Source organism: Semicossyphus pulcher, unplaced genomic scaffold (genome assembly GCF_022749685.1).
Source record: "Semicossyphus pulcher isolate SPU_LCO1_2020_fin unplaced genomic scaffold, fSemPul1.0.p SCAF_7, whole genome shotgun sequence".
NCBI lineage: Eukaryota > Metazoa > Chordata > Actinopteri > Labriformes > Labridae > Semicossyphus > Semicossyphus pulcher.
This window is the reverse complement of record NW_027211748.1, coordinates 28,840,604-28,856,859: the sequence shown is the minus strand read 5'-3', so window position 1 is coordinate 28,856,859 and position 16,256 is coordinate 28,840,604. Positions and strand designations below refer to the sequence as shown.

Below are 16,256 nucleotides of genomic sequence, written 5' to 3'. Positions count from 1 at the left end.
AAAATGACATGTTACATTTAACATGTTTTTCTTCAAATATGCTTAAAGGACTTCTTATGAAGTCAGAAAAGGTTGAGGACGTCATTTCTTCTACAGCATCAATTTCTCTATTTGTCTTCTATTGTATTAAATTATCATCATCATTCAGTCAAACTGAACTTTAAGAGCAGCAGAAGAGCTTATTTCAAACACAAACCCTCTGATTCAAAGAACAGTTTCCCTCCTCAGGTTGAAATAAGTGTTTTTAAATGAGAAATGAACTCGATGGTAAACAAACACAAAGTATGGCTCTCACACCGCTCCTCTTCCTGGAATGAAACAGAGCTTGATAACCCCTCCCTCTTCTTCCTGCTCTCACACACAGCCAGCTCCACTCTGACTCAGATCCTTCCTTGTTCCCTCCCCTTCAGATCTACAGTTTGAAGACAGGTGTAACCAACCAGAGCTGACACTCACTGTACAAACACGTTGTTGGATCAGAGCTCAAACTAGTTTTAGTGTTGAGGAAGTGAAACTCAGACAGTCGTTGTCACTGAGAGGTGAAATGGCGCAGAAAGGAGTTCAGCTGGACCGGGAAACCTTCTCTTGTTCCATCTGTCTGGATCTACTGAAGGATCCGGTGACTGTTCCCTGTGGACACAGCTACTGCATGAACTGTATTAAAACCCACTGGGGTACAGAGGATGAGAGGAGAGTCTACAGCTGCCCTCAGTGTAGGCAGACCTTCACACCGAGGCCTGTCCTGCTGAAAAACACCATGTTAGCAGCTTTAGTGGAGGAGCTGAAGAAGACTGGACTCCAAGCTGCTCCTGCTGATCACTGCTATGCTGGACCTGAAGATGTGGCCTGTGATTTCTGCACTGGGAGAAAACTGAAAGCCTGCAAGTCCTGTCTGGTCTGTCTGGCCTCTTACTGTGAGAAACACCTGCAGCCTCATTATGAATCACCTACTTTTAAGAAGCACAAGCTGGTGGAGCCCTCCAAGAAGCTCCAGGAGAACGTCTGCTCTCGTCATGATGAGGTGATGAAGATGTTCTGTCGTACTGATCAGCAGTCTATCTGTCATCTCTGTTTAATGGACGAACATAAAGGCCACGACACAGTCACAGCTGCAGCAGAAAGGACCGAGAGGCAGAAAGAGCTCGGGGTGAGTCGACAAAACATCCAGCAGAGAATCCAGGACAGAGACAAAGATGTGAAGCTGCTTCAACAGGAGGTGGAGGCTGTCAATCGCTCTGCTGATAAAGCAGTGGAGGACAGTGAGAAGATCTTCACTCAGCTGATCCGTCTCATGGACAAAAGACGCTCTGATGTGAAGCAGCAGGTCAGATCCCAGCAGGAAGCTGAAGTGAGTCGAGTCAGAGAGCTTCAGGAGAAGCTGGAGCAGGAGATCACTGAGCTGAAGAGGAGAGACGCTGACCTGGAGGAGCTGTCACTCACAGAGGATCACAACCAGTTTCTACACGACTACCCCTCACTGTCACCACTCAGTGAATCTACAGACTCATCCAGCATCAAGATCCGTCCTCTGAGGTACTTTGAGGCTGTGACAGCGGCTGTGTCAGAGGTCAGAGGTAAACTACAGGACGTTCTGAGGGAGACATGGAAAAACATCTCACAGACAGTGACTGAAGTGGATGTTTTACTGCCACAACCAGAGCCCAAGACCAGAGCTGAGTTCTTACAGTACTCATGTGACATCACACTGGATCCAAACACAGCACACAGACTGCTGTTATTATCTGATGGAGACAGAAAAGCAACATTCATGAGTAAACATCAGTCTTATTCTAGTCACCCAGACAGATTCACTGATTATAACCAGGTCCTGAGTAGAGAGAGTCTGACTGGACGTTGTTACTGGGAGGTGGAGAGGAGAGGAGGAGCAGTTTGTGTAGCAGTCGCATACAAGAGTATCAGCAGAGCAGGGAGCGGGAAGGAATGTGTATTTGGATTCTATGACAAATCTTGGGCGTTACGTTGTGACAACAACAGTTATAACTTTAGGTACAACAATGTCGACACTCCTGTCTCAGGTCCTCCGTCCTCCAGAGTAGGAGTGTACCTGGATCACAGAGCAGGTATTCTGTCCTTCTACAGCATCTCTGAAACCATGACTCTCCTCCACAGAGTGCAGACCACATTCACTCAGCCTCTCTATGCTGGACTTTGGTTTATCTGTTCTCCTGGATCCACTGTTGAGTTGTGTAAAGTGAAATAGACAGAAGTCATGTAAGGGACAGCGGGTTAACTTCTGTGTTTTAATTCTTCAGCTTGATTTTTATTCATGTTTGTTGCTGAGAGCTGATTGTTGTCACATCTTTGTCACCTGTCAATCAAACTTGATGGGCGGTACTTTGACGTCTTCTCATGTGTTCTGTAAATGAGCTCCTTTAAGTGCCGCTCCTTCCTGTGTCTGTTTAGCCATGGAGGCTTTCACTGCTCATGATGATCGATGTTCACCTGAACTGACATTTCTCTGCGTGAAAATAGAAACTTCTCTCTGCTCTAAATGTTTGTTGATTGTTTGTATTGATGCGTTTATATGCTGTTGTTTCTGTTGTCATTCATGAGTGTGAAGAGAGAAAGCATCAGACCTTTCTTTAACGTACACATTTTGTTTTCACCACTTTGTACATTTGTAGAAAATCTATAATCACATTGATATGAAAAAGTTTTGTTGCTTTTTAAACGGATGAAAAATGTCCTCAGAGGTATTTTAAACCTTCAATGATCATGATGAAATCAATAGTTCAGATTGTGGTCAAACAAACTGATGGTGTGGATGAAGTGAATCTGTTGATGAAATCAGGAACAAGAATCATTGAACAGACTTTACTGATGTGATGTGTGAACAAACTGAACTTTGACATCATGAATAAACAAACAGGATCAAAGTGTTTCCTTCTCGTCTTCATTGGTTGAAAGCTGTCCTCGATGCTGTGAGTCTTCTCAATATCACTTTAGTTGCTGCAGTTTAAAAAGCCCGGGTATCTTACTTTGAAATATAAATCTTTGCAGAATCCAGAGTCTCTCCTGAAAAGAGACTCTGGATTCTGCAGCTCAAACTCCCACAGTTGTGATTTCAAAATTCCAGATGGTAAGAGAAAGACAGGGTGACAGAGAGGGGAGTCAGAGGGTGCCGTCTTCTCTGCCTCAGCTTGATCAGATAAACTGCAAACTTCCAGGTTTGAATCCCTCAGTGGATGTTTTGGATCCTAAAACCTGCAGCTCTCAAAGGAAAATCATTAATCTTCATGTGTTGTTTGTCTTTATTATTAGTACGACTAAGGAGACAGCTAAATGTGTGAAGCATGAAAGCAAATGTATTCAAGTATATTGTATTATATGACACTGAATCGTATCCTATCTTATCTTATTAGTTTACAAGAGATCAAAGTCATCTTAAACCGACAATCTCTAAGATTTCAGTTTTTTTCTCTTGGGCGCCACCTAGTGGTGATAAACGGTGGATTATCACTTCTTGTTGAAGTTGTATCTGTAGTCATCCATCTTTTCTGTGTTTGTTCAGCCATAGTAGATTACTGTTTACTCGCAACACTTGCAGAGAGCGGAAAAGCAGCCGCTTAGCTCCGCCTACCCTCTCTGGCAGACCAACCACTGCTGGCTGATGGGAAACGCGTCACTAACTGGACGCTTGGGATTTTGTCTGCAAAAGTGGCCACAGACAGCCAGTCTGTAATACTGCAAATGCAAAGGCTTTCATCAGTGGGCCATCGGCTCAGTCACCATCGTGTTGCCTCATTCGGTGACAGAAAGAGACTTAACAGACATTTACATGAAAACTTAAAGATTACTACTTTAACTTTAAACCCTCATATTGATCTTTCCTTCTACGTCTGATCACAGTGAATGTGTGCAACGCTGGTAAATGTTACGTCGGTGACGTAACGTCTCTTAAAACGTGGCTGTTGGTCACAATTTATTTCATAAGAGTATTTGGACAACATTAACAGTGTTCCTGATATTAACCCTATATTTGATCATTTAAATATTCACATTTACACTACACGTTATCCTCTGGATAGATTGGAATCATGGACTGTTTAAAGAGATGGCCGACATGACAGCTCTCCAAAAGTGAAGCCAAGATGGAGACGCGTCGTCCATCTATACGTACAGTCATTGGAATAAACTAGAGATGCACGATATTGGATTTTTTGCAGATATCCGATATGCCGATATTTTTAAACCTCTTTGTTGTTTTCGATACCGATATATTCGTTTTTTTCCACCTACTTGCAGAGAACATCAGGTCTCCCCTGTAGTGGAATTGATATTATGCCTTCTCTTATTGTAGCGGCCAAAAACTGCCATACCGCACACATCTTAGCCCCTTCTTTGACGGAAGAGGCGCTATACAAAAGGTCACATGTCTGAGCGCACCTGAATGCAGCATCCCCCCGAAACACGGCAGTGAGGGAGACATGCCCGGACCTGTTTACTGCACCTACTACGGAGACATCAGTGATCGCAGACAGACTCTTTTTATCGTGTGTGCGTCCATGAATATGTAAGTTAGTTTTGCACTGATGTTGATGTTACTCTCATAAGCGTCGGCTTTGGCCGCGAGTGTATTTTTGGCGTGTTTGATGTTAAGTCAGTAAAATGACGAGAATGTGACTAGTAACTGTTAGCTAGGTAAGAGTTGTGAAAGTTGTTTAACTTCTGTTCATCGGCTCGAGTTTCTGTGACTGTTTAGTCTTTATTTGTATATTGTTGATAACTTTGTGTAGGCAGTGCGCACGCACACACGCGCCGAGTAAATGTCGTAGCATTATGTCAAGCTGTTTAGGGAATCATGCATTTAGGCAGAATTAAAGCGTCGTTTTATCAGCGGAAAATATCGGCAGAAAAACAACATATCTGCCGATGCCGATAAGTCCTTTTCAAGCCATAATCTGCAGATACCAATAACGTGCAGATAACATCGTGCATCTCTAGAACAAACTGTTAAAAAGTGGCCAGAGAAAAAATATAAAAATCTGCAACATTACGGACACATTTTTCACAGACCTGCTCAGAAAAGTCCAAAAAGACGAGACCGTGGCTCCTCAACAGTGCCTAAATCTTTATTTTTCAGTAAGCTACATTTTTTTTCTCCAAATTAGACAGTTTTACATCATGACACAGAGTAACTTAAATTATCTATAGCTGACATGTACGCTTGATTCCAGTCTCGATGGAAGAATAGACCAAAAAATAAAATAAAAATCAAGACGAGAAACAAAAAAAAGAAGCCCTCTTGAACGCAGCCTCCATCCCACATCTGTTAAAGGTGTCGTTAGGCAAAGTTAACTGTCCAAACCCCAACACGATGGGGTCATCGATTGTCCACAGCTGTTAGCGTAGCACGGTACGAGTGTTAATGAGTTAAACCACAGTGAGTTGATAAAGACATCGAGTCTTGTTCCAGTCAGTCGGTGTGCATTCGTTATTATTTCTCTGAAAGAATCAACAACCACAAGGGGGTCCATTTTTACCACAAGATGCAACCCTTGAGGAAGAAAATAAAAGTGGCACTGTCAAAACGGGCGAACAGGAGGGAGGAGACGGAGAGCTGAGGCGACCGACAGGCTGATATGAGGTGTGATGCTCCGTGTGGAAGTCCATGAGAAGAAAGGAGCTCCTCAAAACGCCACAACAGGAGCGTTTGTGTGAATGATACAGGAGAGGTGTGCGCAACTCGCAGCCGCCAGAATGAGAGATCCCTTGGAGAGCGGTACCATGCAGTCTGAAGGTACCGCACTTCAGAAAAGAGTCACCTTTGCATGGGTCTGGAGTTTTTCTGGGTGGTACATTTTATTTAATCCACACATGCACACATTCACAGTTCAGGGATGCCCAGTTTGTAATCAGCGTCTCAAAAGTTAAGAGGTCAAACATGCCGCGACCTCTGCAGGTAACGACCGCAGAGTTACAACGCACCAAAACTGCTCCTACAGTCAGTGGTGTCACATTGTAGATTTCTCCACATGTGAGAAGTCTTTGATGGACTTTCAACAACAAGAAAATCACATCTTCAAATAAAAAACAAATAAAACACAAAGCCCGAGATGGCAAGCGCTCAGCTATGTACAGGTTAAACTGCCCAGTAAAGACAAAAACAACAGTTGAGTAATGGCACAGTTATTGGTTTTCTTTGCCACATCAAAATGCAGTCAGACATGTGATCAAATGGTTTAAACAGACATCTCAATCTGCGCATGTTTCTGTTCTGTATGCGCCAGAACACTCGCTCTGAAACACGTAAAAAAAACTAAACAAAACTGTGATTCCAGTTGAGCCTCTGCTTCCCCCAAAAACAAAACAAAGAAAAGCCCAAAAACAAAATGATGTGTACATGTATTTCTCAGGAGAGGAAGAGATGAAAGCTGATGAACATGAGCAAGAAACCTTCAAAGGACAAATCAGCATGAAAAAGGTAACGACACGACAACGCTGAGCAGGTTTCAATGCTGTTATCAGGCTGAGCGGATGTCTGTCGGGTAACTGCAACGACACCCTGGTGGTGATTTTTCAGCTCAACCTGCAGCGACGACGGCTAATCCGACTTTTCCCTCAATTCCCCCCCTGAAATTTGCCGTCACCTTGCAGGCGGCTACATGAATTAATCTCCCACCACGAGTGTCGTTGAAGCTGAACGTGTGAAATGCCTCGAAATCTGCTTCAAATGTGCTTTACTGTGCTCCGTTTTCAATATGGGAGTCAAACGTCAGATCGCCTTGAAGCACAGCGTGTCTGAAGACAGAAGACAAAACTGGGACGTGTCCATCAGGCATCGCTCTTTTTAGCTGGCTCAAGGAGGTGCAGCTCGTAGAGGAGTGAAAGGTCATACCGACGTCAGCGTGTCGATATATGTGGCGGTAATGAAGAGAGCTGAAGTCCTGCAGAATTTACGACAGATTCTCTTTCAACTGTTTGAAAAGCTGAAGAAAAGTGCGGTTTTCTTTCCACATTCAAGCAAGAGCTAGACCCGACCCCTAGGTGGCAATTTATCCCCAATCCAACTTGTGTTTGACTCGAGGGGAGCACTCAAATCGAGCACTGATTAGGCACGGACATCATTTCAACCTGGCCCGACTCTGCTTCCGGATCAGTCTGATGTAAAAGGACCCGAGTGTACCTGTGAGACCTCTACCGCACAGGACAGTAAAATCTGAACCCCCCTTTATCAATCAGGCTCAAATACAGCAGCGTTCAACAACTACATCTCCCATGAATCTAAGCCAAACATGATTTCTGAGCTAACAAGAGGAGGTGGGTGTCTAACGTTGAAGTGCAGTAAGCTGGCGTGCAACGTCTGCTCTGATTTGTAACCTTGTTTGGTCAGATTGTTGCTCATTTACGGCTAAATTCTGCCAATTTTACATTTGATTAAGTTTTTTTCTGAATAAATGCAAATCCTTTTTGTTTTTAAAGGACGAACACGTTTCCTCTTTTCAAGGTAAAAAGAAATCAAGAATATACGGTTGAATACAGTTAGAAATGTCCTGGGAGTTCAGTGGAGAAAAAGCATTCCACTGTTAGGTGTGTTTGTTAAACACAGAGCGTGAATCAGGATATGATTAGCCTAGCTTAGCATAAAGACTGGAAACGGGGGGAAATGGAGGCTTTCACTGCTCATGATGATCGATGACATTTCTCTGCGTGAAAATAGAAACTTCTCTCTGCTCTAAATGTTTGTTGATTGTTTGTATTGATGCGTTTATATGCTGTTGTTTCTGTTGTAATTCCTGAGTGTGAAGAGAGAAAGCATCAGACCTTTCTTTAACGGACACATTTTGTTTTCACCACAGATGTGCAGGTACGTGCAGGATATCGATGAGTGCAAACAGCTTACAGTATAAAATCAGAAGTAGTGCAGTGTGATCAGACAATATAAAAGTCCAGTGTGTGTTAATGTCACGCATGAAGTCTGATTCAGAGTCTTAACATTCGTGAAGTGTTGAGCGACCGAGGGGCTGGATGAGAGTCCGAGTCAGGTAGGGGCCGCGCACTGTTGACGAGGCTGGCAGCAGCGGGGAACAAACTGTTCTTGCGTCGTGAGGTTTCGGTCCTGACGGACCTCAGCATCTTGCCGGAGGGGAGGGTCTCAAAGAGTCTGTGTCCAGGGTGAGAGGGGTCGGCCACAGTATAACAGTCAGCTAACTTCTTAAGCCGAGTTACTCATTTTTATTTCTTCTGAATCTACTGTGATTTCTAAATGAACTCTGGCTCGGTAAATAAATAACAAAGGAAACTGGAGGGTAACCGGATAATATTACCCAAGAAGCTCAGCAAAGCAAAATGTACACGCTATTAAAAACCCCAATTTATTCACAAAACAATCTAAAACATCCAAATAATAACGTCCACTCTAACAGTGCCCTCTAGTCCAGGAGAAAACCCCTCGAAACATCCGCAAAGTTCCTGGTAAGCTGCTGCAAAACTCAGCAAAGGGAATAATCCCAGCAAAACACTCAAAAGCATTAAAGCAAATAAATGAATGTTTTTTACTGTCACAGATTCATCCATTCTCATCATCCATCACATGAACTATTAGCTGATGTGCTTCATTCATGTCCTTCTGTGTTCACAGTGACAACAAAGAACGTGTTTGATTTTGGTTTAAACTCATCTGAAGCTGGAAATTCTGCTTTGGCTCAGGATGATATTCTGGATTTGAACTTTTTACTCTTAAATGCTTCAAAATGGGTCATTTGATGTGTGAATTCAGCAGTTAAAGTGTTTGATGACAGTTTACTTTGATGGCTTTAAATTCTCAGTCAGCTGTTTTTAAGCAGTAAAATAAGTTTGAACAGAATCTGATGAAGACTTAGAGAAATATGCAGCCATCACCAGAGACCTGAAGAGCCGACAAGCATTTTACAACTCAGAGCTTGATAACCCCTCCCTCTTCTACATGCTCTCACACACAGCCAGCTCCACTCTGACTCAGATCCTTCCTTGTTCCCTCCCCTTCAGATCTACAGTTTGAAGACAGGTGTAACCAACCAGAGCTGACACTCACTGCACAAACACATGATGTGTAGATCAGAGCTCAAACTAGTTTTAGTGTTGAGGAAGTGAAACTCAGACAGTCGTTGTCACTGAGAGGTGAAATGGCGCAGAAAGGAGTTCAGCTGGACCGGGAAACCTTCTCTTGTTCCATCTGTCTGGATCTACTGAAGGATCCGGTGACTGTTCCCTGTGGACACAGCTACTGCATGAACTGTATTAAAGGCCACTGGGATAAAGAGGATGAGAGGAGAGTCTACAGCTGCCCTCAGTGTAGGCAGACCTTCACACCGAGGCCTGTCCTGCTGAAAAACACCATGTTAGCAGCTTTAGTGGAGGGGCTGAAGAAGACTGGACTCCAAGCTGCTCCTGCTGATCACTGCTATGCTGGACCTGAAGATGTGGCCTGTGATTTCTGCACTGGGAGAAAACTGAAAGCCTGCAAGTCCTGTCTGGTCTGTCTGGCCTCTTACTGTGAGAAACACCTGCAGCCTCATTATGAATCACCTACTTTTAAGAAGCACAAGCTGGTGGAGCCCTCCAAGAAGCTCCAGGAGAACGTCTGCTCTCGTCATGATGAGGTGATGAAGATGTTCTGCCGTACTGATCAGCAGTCTATCTGTCATCTCTGTTTAATGGACGAACATAAAGGCCACGACACAGTCACAGCTGCAGCAGAAAGGACCGAGAGGCAGAGAGAGCTCGGGGTGAGTCGACAAAACATCCAGCAGAGAATCCAGGACAGAGACAAAGATGTGAAGCTGCTTCAACAGGAGGTGGAGGCTGTCAATCGCTCTGCTGATAAAGCAGTGGAGGACAGTGAGAAGATCTTCACTCAGCTGATCCGTCTCATGGAGAAAAGACGCTCTGATGTGAAGCAGCAGGTCAGATCCCAGCAGGAAGCTGAAGTGAGTCGAGTCAGAGAGCTTCAGGAGAAGCTGGAGCAGGAGATCACTGAGCTGAAGAGGAGAGACGCTGACCTGGAGGAGCTGTCACTCACAGAGGATCACAACCAGTTTCTACACGACTACCCCTCACTGTCACCACTCAGTGAATCTACAGACTCATCCAGCATCAAGATCCGTCCTCTGAGGTACTTTGAGGCTGTGACAGCGGCTGTGTCAGAGGTCAGAGATAAACTACAGGACGTTCTGAGGGAGACATGGACAAACATCTCACAGACAGTGACTGAAGTGGATGTTTTACTGACACAACCAGAGCCCAAGACCAGAGCTAAGTTCTTACAGTACTCATGTGACATCACACTGGATCCAAACACAGCACACACACTGCTGTTATTATCTGATGGAGACAGAAAAGCAACACTAATGAGTAAACAACAGTCTTATTCTAGTCACCCAGACAGATTCACTGATTATAACCAGGTCCTGAGTAGAGAGAGTCTGACTGGACGTTGTTACTGGGAGGTGGAGAGGAGAGGAGGAGCAGTTTGTGTAGCAGTCGCGTACAAGAGTATCAGCAGAGCAGGGAGCGGGGATGAATGTATATTTGGATACAATGACAAATCTTGGGCGTTACGTTGTGACAACAACAGTTATAACTTTTGGTACAACAATGTGAACACTCCTGTCTCAGGTCCTCGGTCCTCCAGAGTAGGAGTGTACCTGGATCACAGAGCAGGTATTCTGTCCTTCTACAGCAACTCTGAAACCATGACTCTCCTCCACAGAGTGCAGACCACGTTCACTCAGCCTCTCTATGCTGGACTCAGGTTTTACTGGTCTCCTGGATCCACTGCTGAGTTGTGTAAAGTGAAATAGACAGAAGTCATGTAAGGGACAGCGGGTTAACTTCTGTGTTTTAATTCTTCAGCTTGATTTTTATTCATGTTTGTTGCTGAGAGCTGATTGTTGTCACATCTTTGTCACCTGTCAATCAAACTTGATGGGCGGTACTTTGACGTCTTCTCATGTGTTCTGTAAATGAGCTCCTTTAAGTGACGCTCCTTCCTGTGTCTGTTTAGCCATGGAGGCTTTCACTGCTCATGATGATCGATGTTCACCTGAACTGACATTTCTCTGCGTGAAAATAGAAACTTCTCTCTGCTCTAAATGTTTGTTGATTGTTTGTATTGATGCGTTTATATGCTGTTGTTTCTGTTGTCATTCATGAGTGTGAAGAGAGAAAGCATCAGACCTTTCTTTAACGTACACATTTTGTTTTCACCACTTTGTACATTTGTAGAAAATCTATAATCACATTGATATGAAAAAGTTTTGTTGCTTTTTAAACGGATGAAAAATGTCCTCTGAGGTATTTTAAACCTTCAATGATCATGATGAAATCAATAGTTCAGATTGTGGTCAAACAAACTGATGTTGTGGATGAAGTGAATCTGTTGATGAAATCAGGAACAAGAATCATTGAACAGACTTTACTGATGTGATGTGTGAACAAACTGAACTTTGACATCATGAATAAACAAACAGGATCAAAGTGTTTCCTTCTCGTCTTCATTGCAGGGTTTCATACAAAGCTGATGGAGAAAATATGAAACTAATGTGAGAGTCAGACGGAGGCCGTTTGTTCATGTGTTCATGTTTAGAGCTGAAGAGCATTTGTCAGTCAGTCTCTTTAAATATTAAACAAGAGTCCAATTGTCTTGTATAAACAGCAAGAGGACGTTTGAGACTAATATTGGAACGTCCCTTAAAAACATAACATAGTTCACAGTTACAGCAGCAAAAATATTTGCCGTAGATGCATACATTTAATGTGAGAAACATTAAAAGTCAGAGATTTAATCTGATCAGCTCATGTTGAGGAAGTGTAAGAAATGTGTGGCTTTTTTCAGTCCTGATACATTAAAGCAAAGTTAACCTCCTGAGAACCTGCGTCCTCATACGGGGACATTACATTTTGGCTTCACGGCACCATAACATTTAATTCTGCGAAACTTAGACCCGCTGGTCTCATTCATGGACACGTTGTCCACCAACCTGTGGTCACAAAAGCCAATTACACTGATCGGTGTACATTCAAGATGGCCGTGATCCCGACCAAAATGTGTTACAGTCGGTCTCTACAGAAAACTCAACCAGGTACAAAACCTCTTCAGATTTTATGATTGAAACTTGTTTATTTAATGCGTATGAACAGTTGTAGCTTGATATGGCAGACAAATGTGACTTATTTTATCAATAGCAACAAGCTACAACACCGCTACGACAAGGTATTCACATGAGGACATTGGGACTTTTTCCATGTAACACAAAGACAATTCTTATGTTTCATTCTTATTAGGTCCTATTAATCCCCAGAAGGTAGGAGAAATTAAAAATGCATACCAAACAAAAGCTTGGGTCTTGAGGCTACCATACATGACATGATACAGCTGAAAGTATGTGTGGACACATTGTTACACTTCTACTTGATAAAAGTTGGTTTGAGGTTTCCTCTACGTTCTAACTTCCTGTCTGTGACTCTACGCTCCCGCCACCTTTGTTCCTACTGATGATATAAATCTCAAATTTATAGTTTATTTTTTTATAAAGGCTCATTGATTTTATGAAACCAACATGTCCTCGTATGAAGACGTGTCAAATAACAACAAAGGACAAAAGGAACCTCTCGTCAGATTTAAAGACGGTTAATTAAATAATTGTTCAAATAGCTTTTTATGTAAAACATTTCTTGGTTTGAGATTCACAAAGATGATTTGCTTCTTGCCTCTTTAATTATTTTAATATATATTAATGTTTAGACTGTTGGTTGGAGAAAACTAAATATTGAAGGTGAAGGTTTCATTTTTCACTGCAGGACCTTTACTTGTGTGTTTTTTACAGAGTGGCGTTACTATTTTAAAGGTCCCATATTATGCAAAATTCCCTTTGGAATGGTTTGCTAACAATAATATGCGCCCCCTGCCTGTCTACAAACCCCCCGAAATGAGAAAAGTCTATCCTCTCCTCTCTTGCTTGATCCACTTTTCAGAAAATGTGTGCTGAAACAGCCCGATTGCAGCTTTTCCCTGCATGACGTCAATAAGGGCAATAACTCCTCCTCCAGGTTGGTGACCCCGCCCCAGATAAATGTTTGCAAATTGACGTAACTCACCGATGAAGGCTCGCTGTATTCCACTGATGCATATTATTTTCATAAATTCCCTCCTGGTACATTGCTAAAGGTCCAGATGATATAATCCAGTAAAGTATTTAGTCCAAAAGCATTATTCCATCAATAGGTATCCATGGATCGCCGTTTGTCGTTACTAATCAGCCGTCAGAAATGCCTCATTTCCCCGTGTATTTACTGTAATAACTTCATATTCCCTTTGAAGTGCCGCTCTGTTCCGGTATCAAAGTGGAGGCGAGCTTCTTAGCTTTCTATAGAGGTCTCAACCAATAGGAGCTTCCATTACTGATTCTCAGCCTACAATAGCCAACCAGAGTCGGTGTTGAAGGAAGGTGCCTGTCCCTCTTTGACTGACGGCAGAGCCGGCCAATAGCAACCGAATTAGTGCATGGTACCGGAGCGGGAGGGGCGTGGACAGGCACAGCTCATTATCATTTAAAGCTACAGACACAGAAACAGCTTATTCTCACAGTAGAGCTCAGTAGAGGGAGTTACAGGCTGGCTGAAGTCCAGGAACAAACTGGGTTTTCAGGCAACAGACTTCAATTTGATTGTTCTGGGACCTCTGAGACCTGTGTGAACTTGCTGAAAAGGAGTATAATATGGGACCTTTAATGTAGGTAAAGAAGATGCATACTTCCTCCATAACTAGGACGAACTCAAATTGTTGCCAAAAGTGTGGAACAATAAAATTCGCTAACATTGTAGCAAAGAGATTTCCCTTCATCGTAAACCATAAGGGGCCTTGAACAAACAAAACTACAAGTAAAGTGTTAGTGTTATATTTTTTCATTATGTTATTGTTTTGTATCTGTTTAATTAAAAATGCTTCAAAGTCTGTGCTGAAGTTGTGACAAAGAACGTTAAAAAGCTCCAACATGATGATAAACAACATCTTTGGTACTGTTTCACCAGATGTGAGAAGGTCTTTATTTTCAGATGATGGGGCCCTGTGGAAAAAGGAAGAAATCTGGAACACGTAGTTCAAAAACTGCAACAAAGGATAAAGGGAGTTGAATTGTGGGGGGAGGAGGAGATTTAAATTCTCTGTTGACAAAACAAAAGCAATATTTTTTACGAGAGAGAGGATTTGGGATACATTCACCTGAAGCTGTGTGGAAACAGGTTCAAAGCAGGAGAAACACTTTTGTTTTTTAGGTGTCTACTTTGACACCAGATTAACACGGAAAGTCCATAATGAAAATGTAATTGATAAGTGTGAAAAAGTAAAAAATTGTCACGTCTGCCCGTTGGGTTAAGTTTTATTTTATTTTTTCCTCATGTGTCTTGTCTGGTATTTCCTGTTTTATTTTGAAATCACTCACCCCTGTCTCTGTTTCAGGTCTGTGTCCTGCCCCTCCCCCGTCGTGTGCTCACCTGCTCCTGATTGTGCTCTCCCCAGTTGTGTCTCATCACCCTCATTACCTCATGTATTTTACCGCCTGTCTTCCCCTGTCTCGTTGCCAGTTCGTTTGTAACCTTGTGTCGTGTCCAGCATTTTGTTCCTAGCTCTCGTTTTTTGACCTCTGACCCTGTTTTGCCTTTTACCTTGCCTTTTTGCCTCACATTTTTTGGATACCTCTGCTTGATTCTGACTGCTTTTTGTGTACCAAACCTTGGCTGGCATTAAACCATTCTGAAATCTGTCCACTGGTTTTGAGTTTGCTATTGAGTCCTTCTTTTTGGTCCCCGGTTCATGACATAAATGTGATGAGATGTCTGGTAGGGTTGGACTTGGGGCAGATATTGTATCCCTAAAACACACATATATTTAGATGCAGGTTAGATTTTGGTAGTGTAGCATGTGGTCCTGCATCAGAAACCACATCTGGGGGATAAGATGTTACCCAGGCCAGAGCCCTCAGAGTGTGTATAGGAGCAGATCCTCCCATGTGTGCGCGCTCCAAGTAGAAGCCGGAGAAATGCCATTGTGTCTAAGCAGGAAGCAAATATTGGGAACGTACTGGATAAATGTTATTTTATTTATTGGTTAACTCTCAGGAACAATGCACATTAATCAACATCACTGTCAAAGCGCCAGTGTTAGCCAAAAGGCTAATTTTCAACTGCCATTCCTCGGCCTGAACAAATAAAACACACAACATATAAAAAACAGAACAGCACAAGGCAAACGTGAACAGCTAAACAGGCTAAAAAAGCCAATAGGCAGCATCATGCAAAGTATGACATCTAAGCAACAATAAATACAAGGCAATGAAGAGGACAATCAGCACAAGCAGTTAAAACATGACACATAAGGTCACAGTAAAAAAGACATGGCTTAAGCAGACGAGCAGCATCAATTGTTAAAACATAACACATACAATCACAATGCGGAGGACGTCACACGAGCAAACAATCAGCTCAAATTATTCAGACAACACAACATAAATCACAAAACATTACAGGAGACAGGCAGGAACACAGAGCGAGAGCAGGCGGTGCAAGCATGCAGTGGCTGAGTATGTTGGCAGGTCTGGTTTGTTTTTCAGCCAGGTTTTAATATTATGAACAAAAGAAAGGTAAGACTCACGATGACGTATGTTTAAAGGGAGGATGTTCCAAAACTGGGAAGCTCTTACTATAAAAGCTGGATTTCTTAGCTGTAAATACAATTGAGTTGTAAGCTGTTCTCGAGTCCTCTTTTGCAGTGATTCTGTATTTACACCAGGGGTCTCCGACAGGTAGCGCGAGGCCTGGATTTTAGTAGCTGGCCAAGAGGTTCACAGACTCTGTACAAAAAAAAATGATGACAATAAATGCACCTTGAAAGCCTCTTCCCTATTCAGTTCAATCAAATACGCAGATGTCTCACCCCCTCCAATACAAAGTAATAGGATAGGCCGATCAGCTGTCAATAAAACACGTTTACTGAACATGTTGCTACAGCCCCCCGCAGGCATGGTTACATATACATGTGACATGATAACGCTACAGAACACTAAGCAAGCAAGTGTAACATTCAAATAAACAGCTATTGTCTCTTATGTTACTCTAGTCCGTGACCAAAACACTACAAAAGTTCACGTAACATCATGAATCCATCAAGGCTTCAAATCTAATATTCGTTTGGTCTAAGGTGAAGAAGTACAAGCAAACCAACAGCATGGAGAGCTGCAAATCTGCCTGAAGAAACAAAC

General features: G+C 42.8%; 2 protein-coding genes across 2 annotated transcripts; both read left to right on the top strand.

Annotated features, from left to right (window-relative positions):
* Positions 1–536: 536 nt before the first annotated feature.
* Positions 537–2,892, top strand: LOC138611132 (tripartite motif-containing protein 16-like). Its single transcript, XM_069684084.1, has one exon. The coding sequence runs from the start codon at positions 545–547 to the stop codon at positions 2,219–2,221; it is 1,677 nt and encodes a 558-aa protein (XP_069540185.1). The 5' UTR covers positions 537–544; the 3' UTR covers positions 2,222–2,892.
* A 6,201-nt stretch (positions 2,893–9,093) lies between these two features.
* LOC138611041 (tripartite motif-containing protein 16-like) lies at positions 9,094–11,478 on the top strand. The gene has a single exon (XM_069683922.1). The coding sequence runs from the start codon at positions 9,126–9,128 to the stop codon at positions 10,800–10,802; it is 1,677 nt and encodes a 558-aa protein (XP_069540023.1). The 5' UTR covers positions 9,094–9,125; the 3' UTR covers positions 10,803–11,478.
* The last annotated feature ends 4,778 nt before the right edge of the window (positions 11,479–16,256 follow it).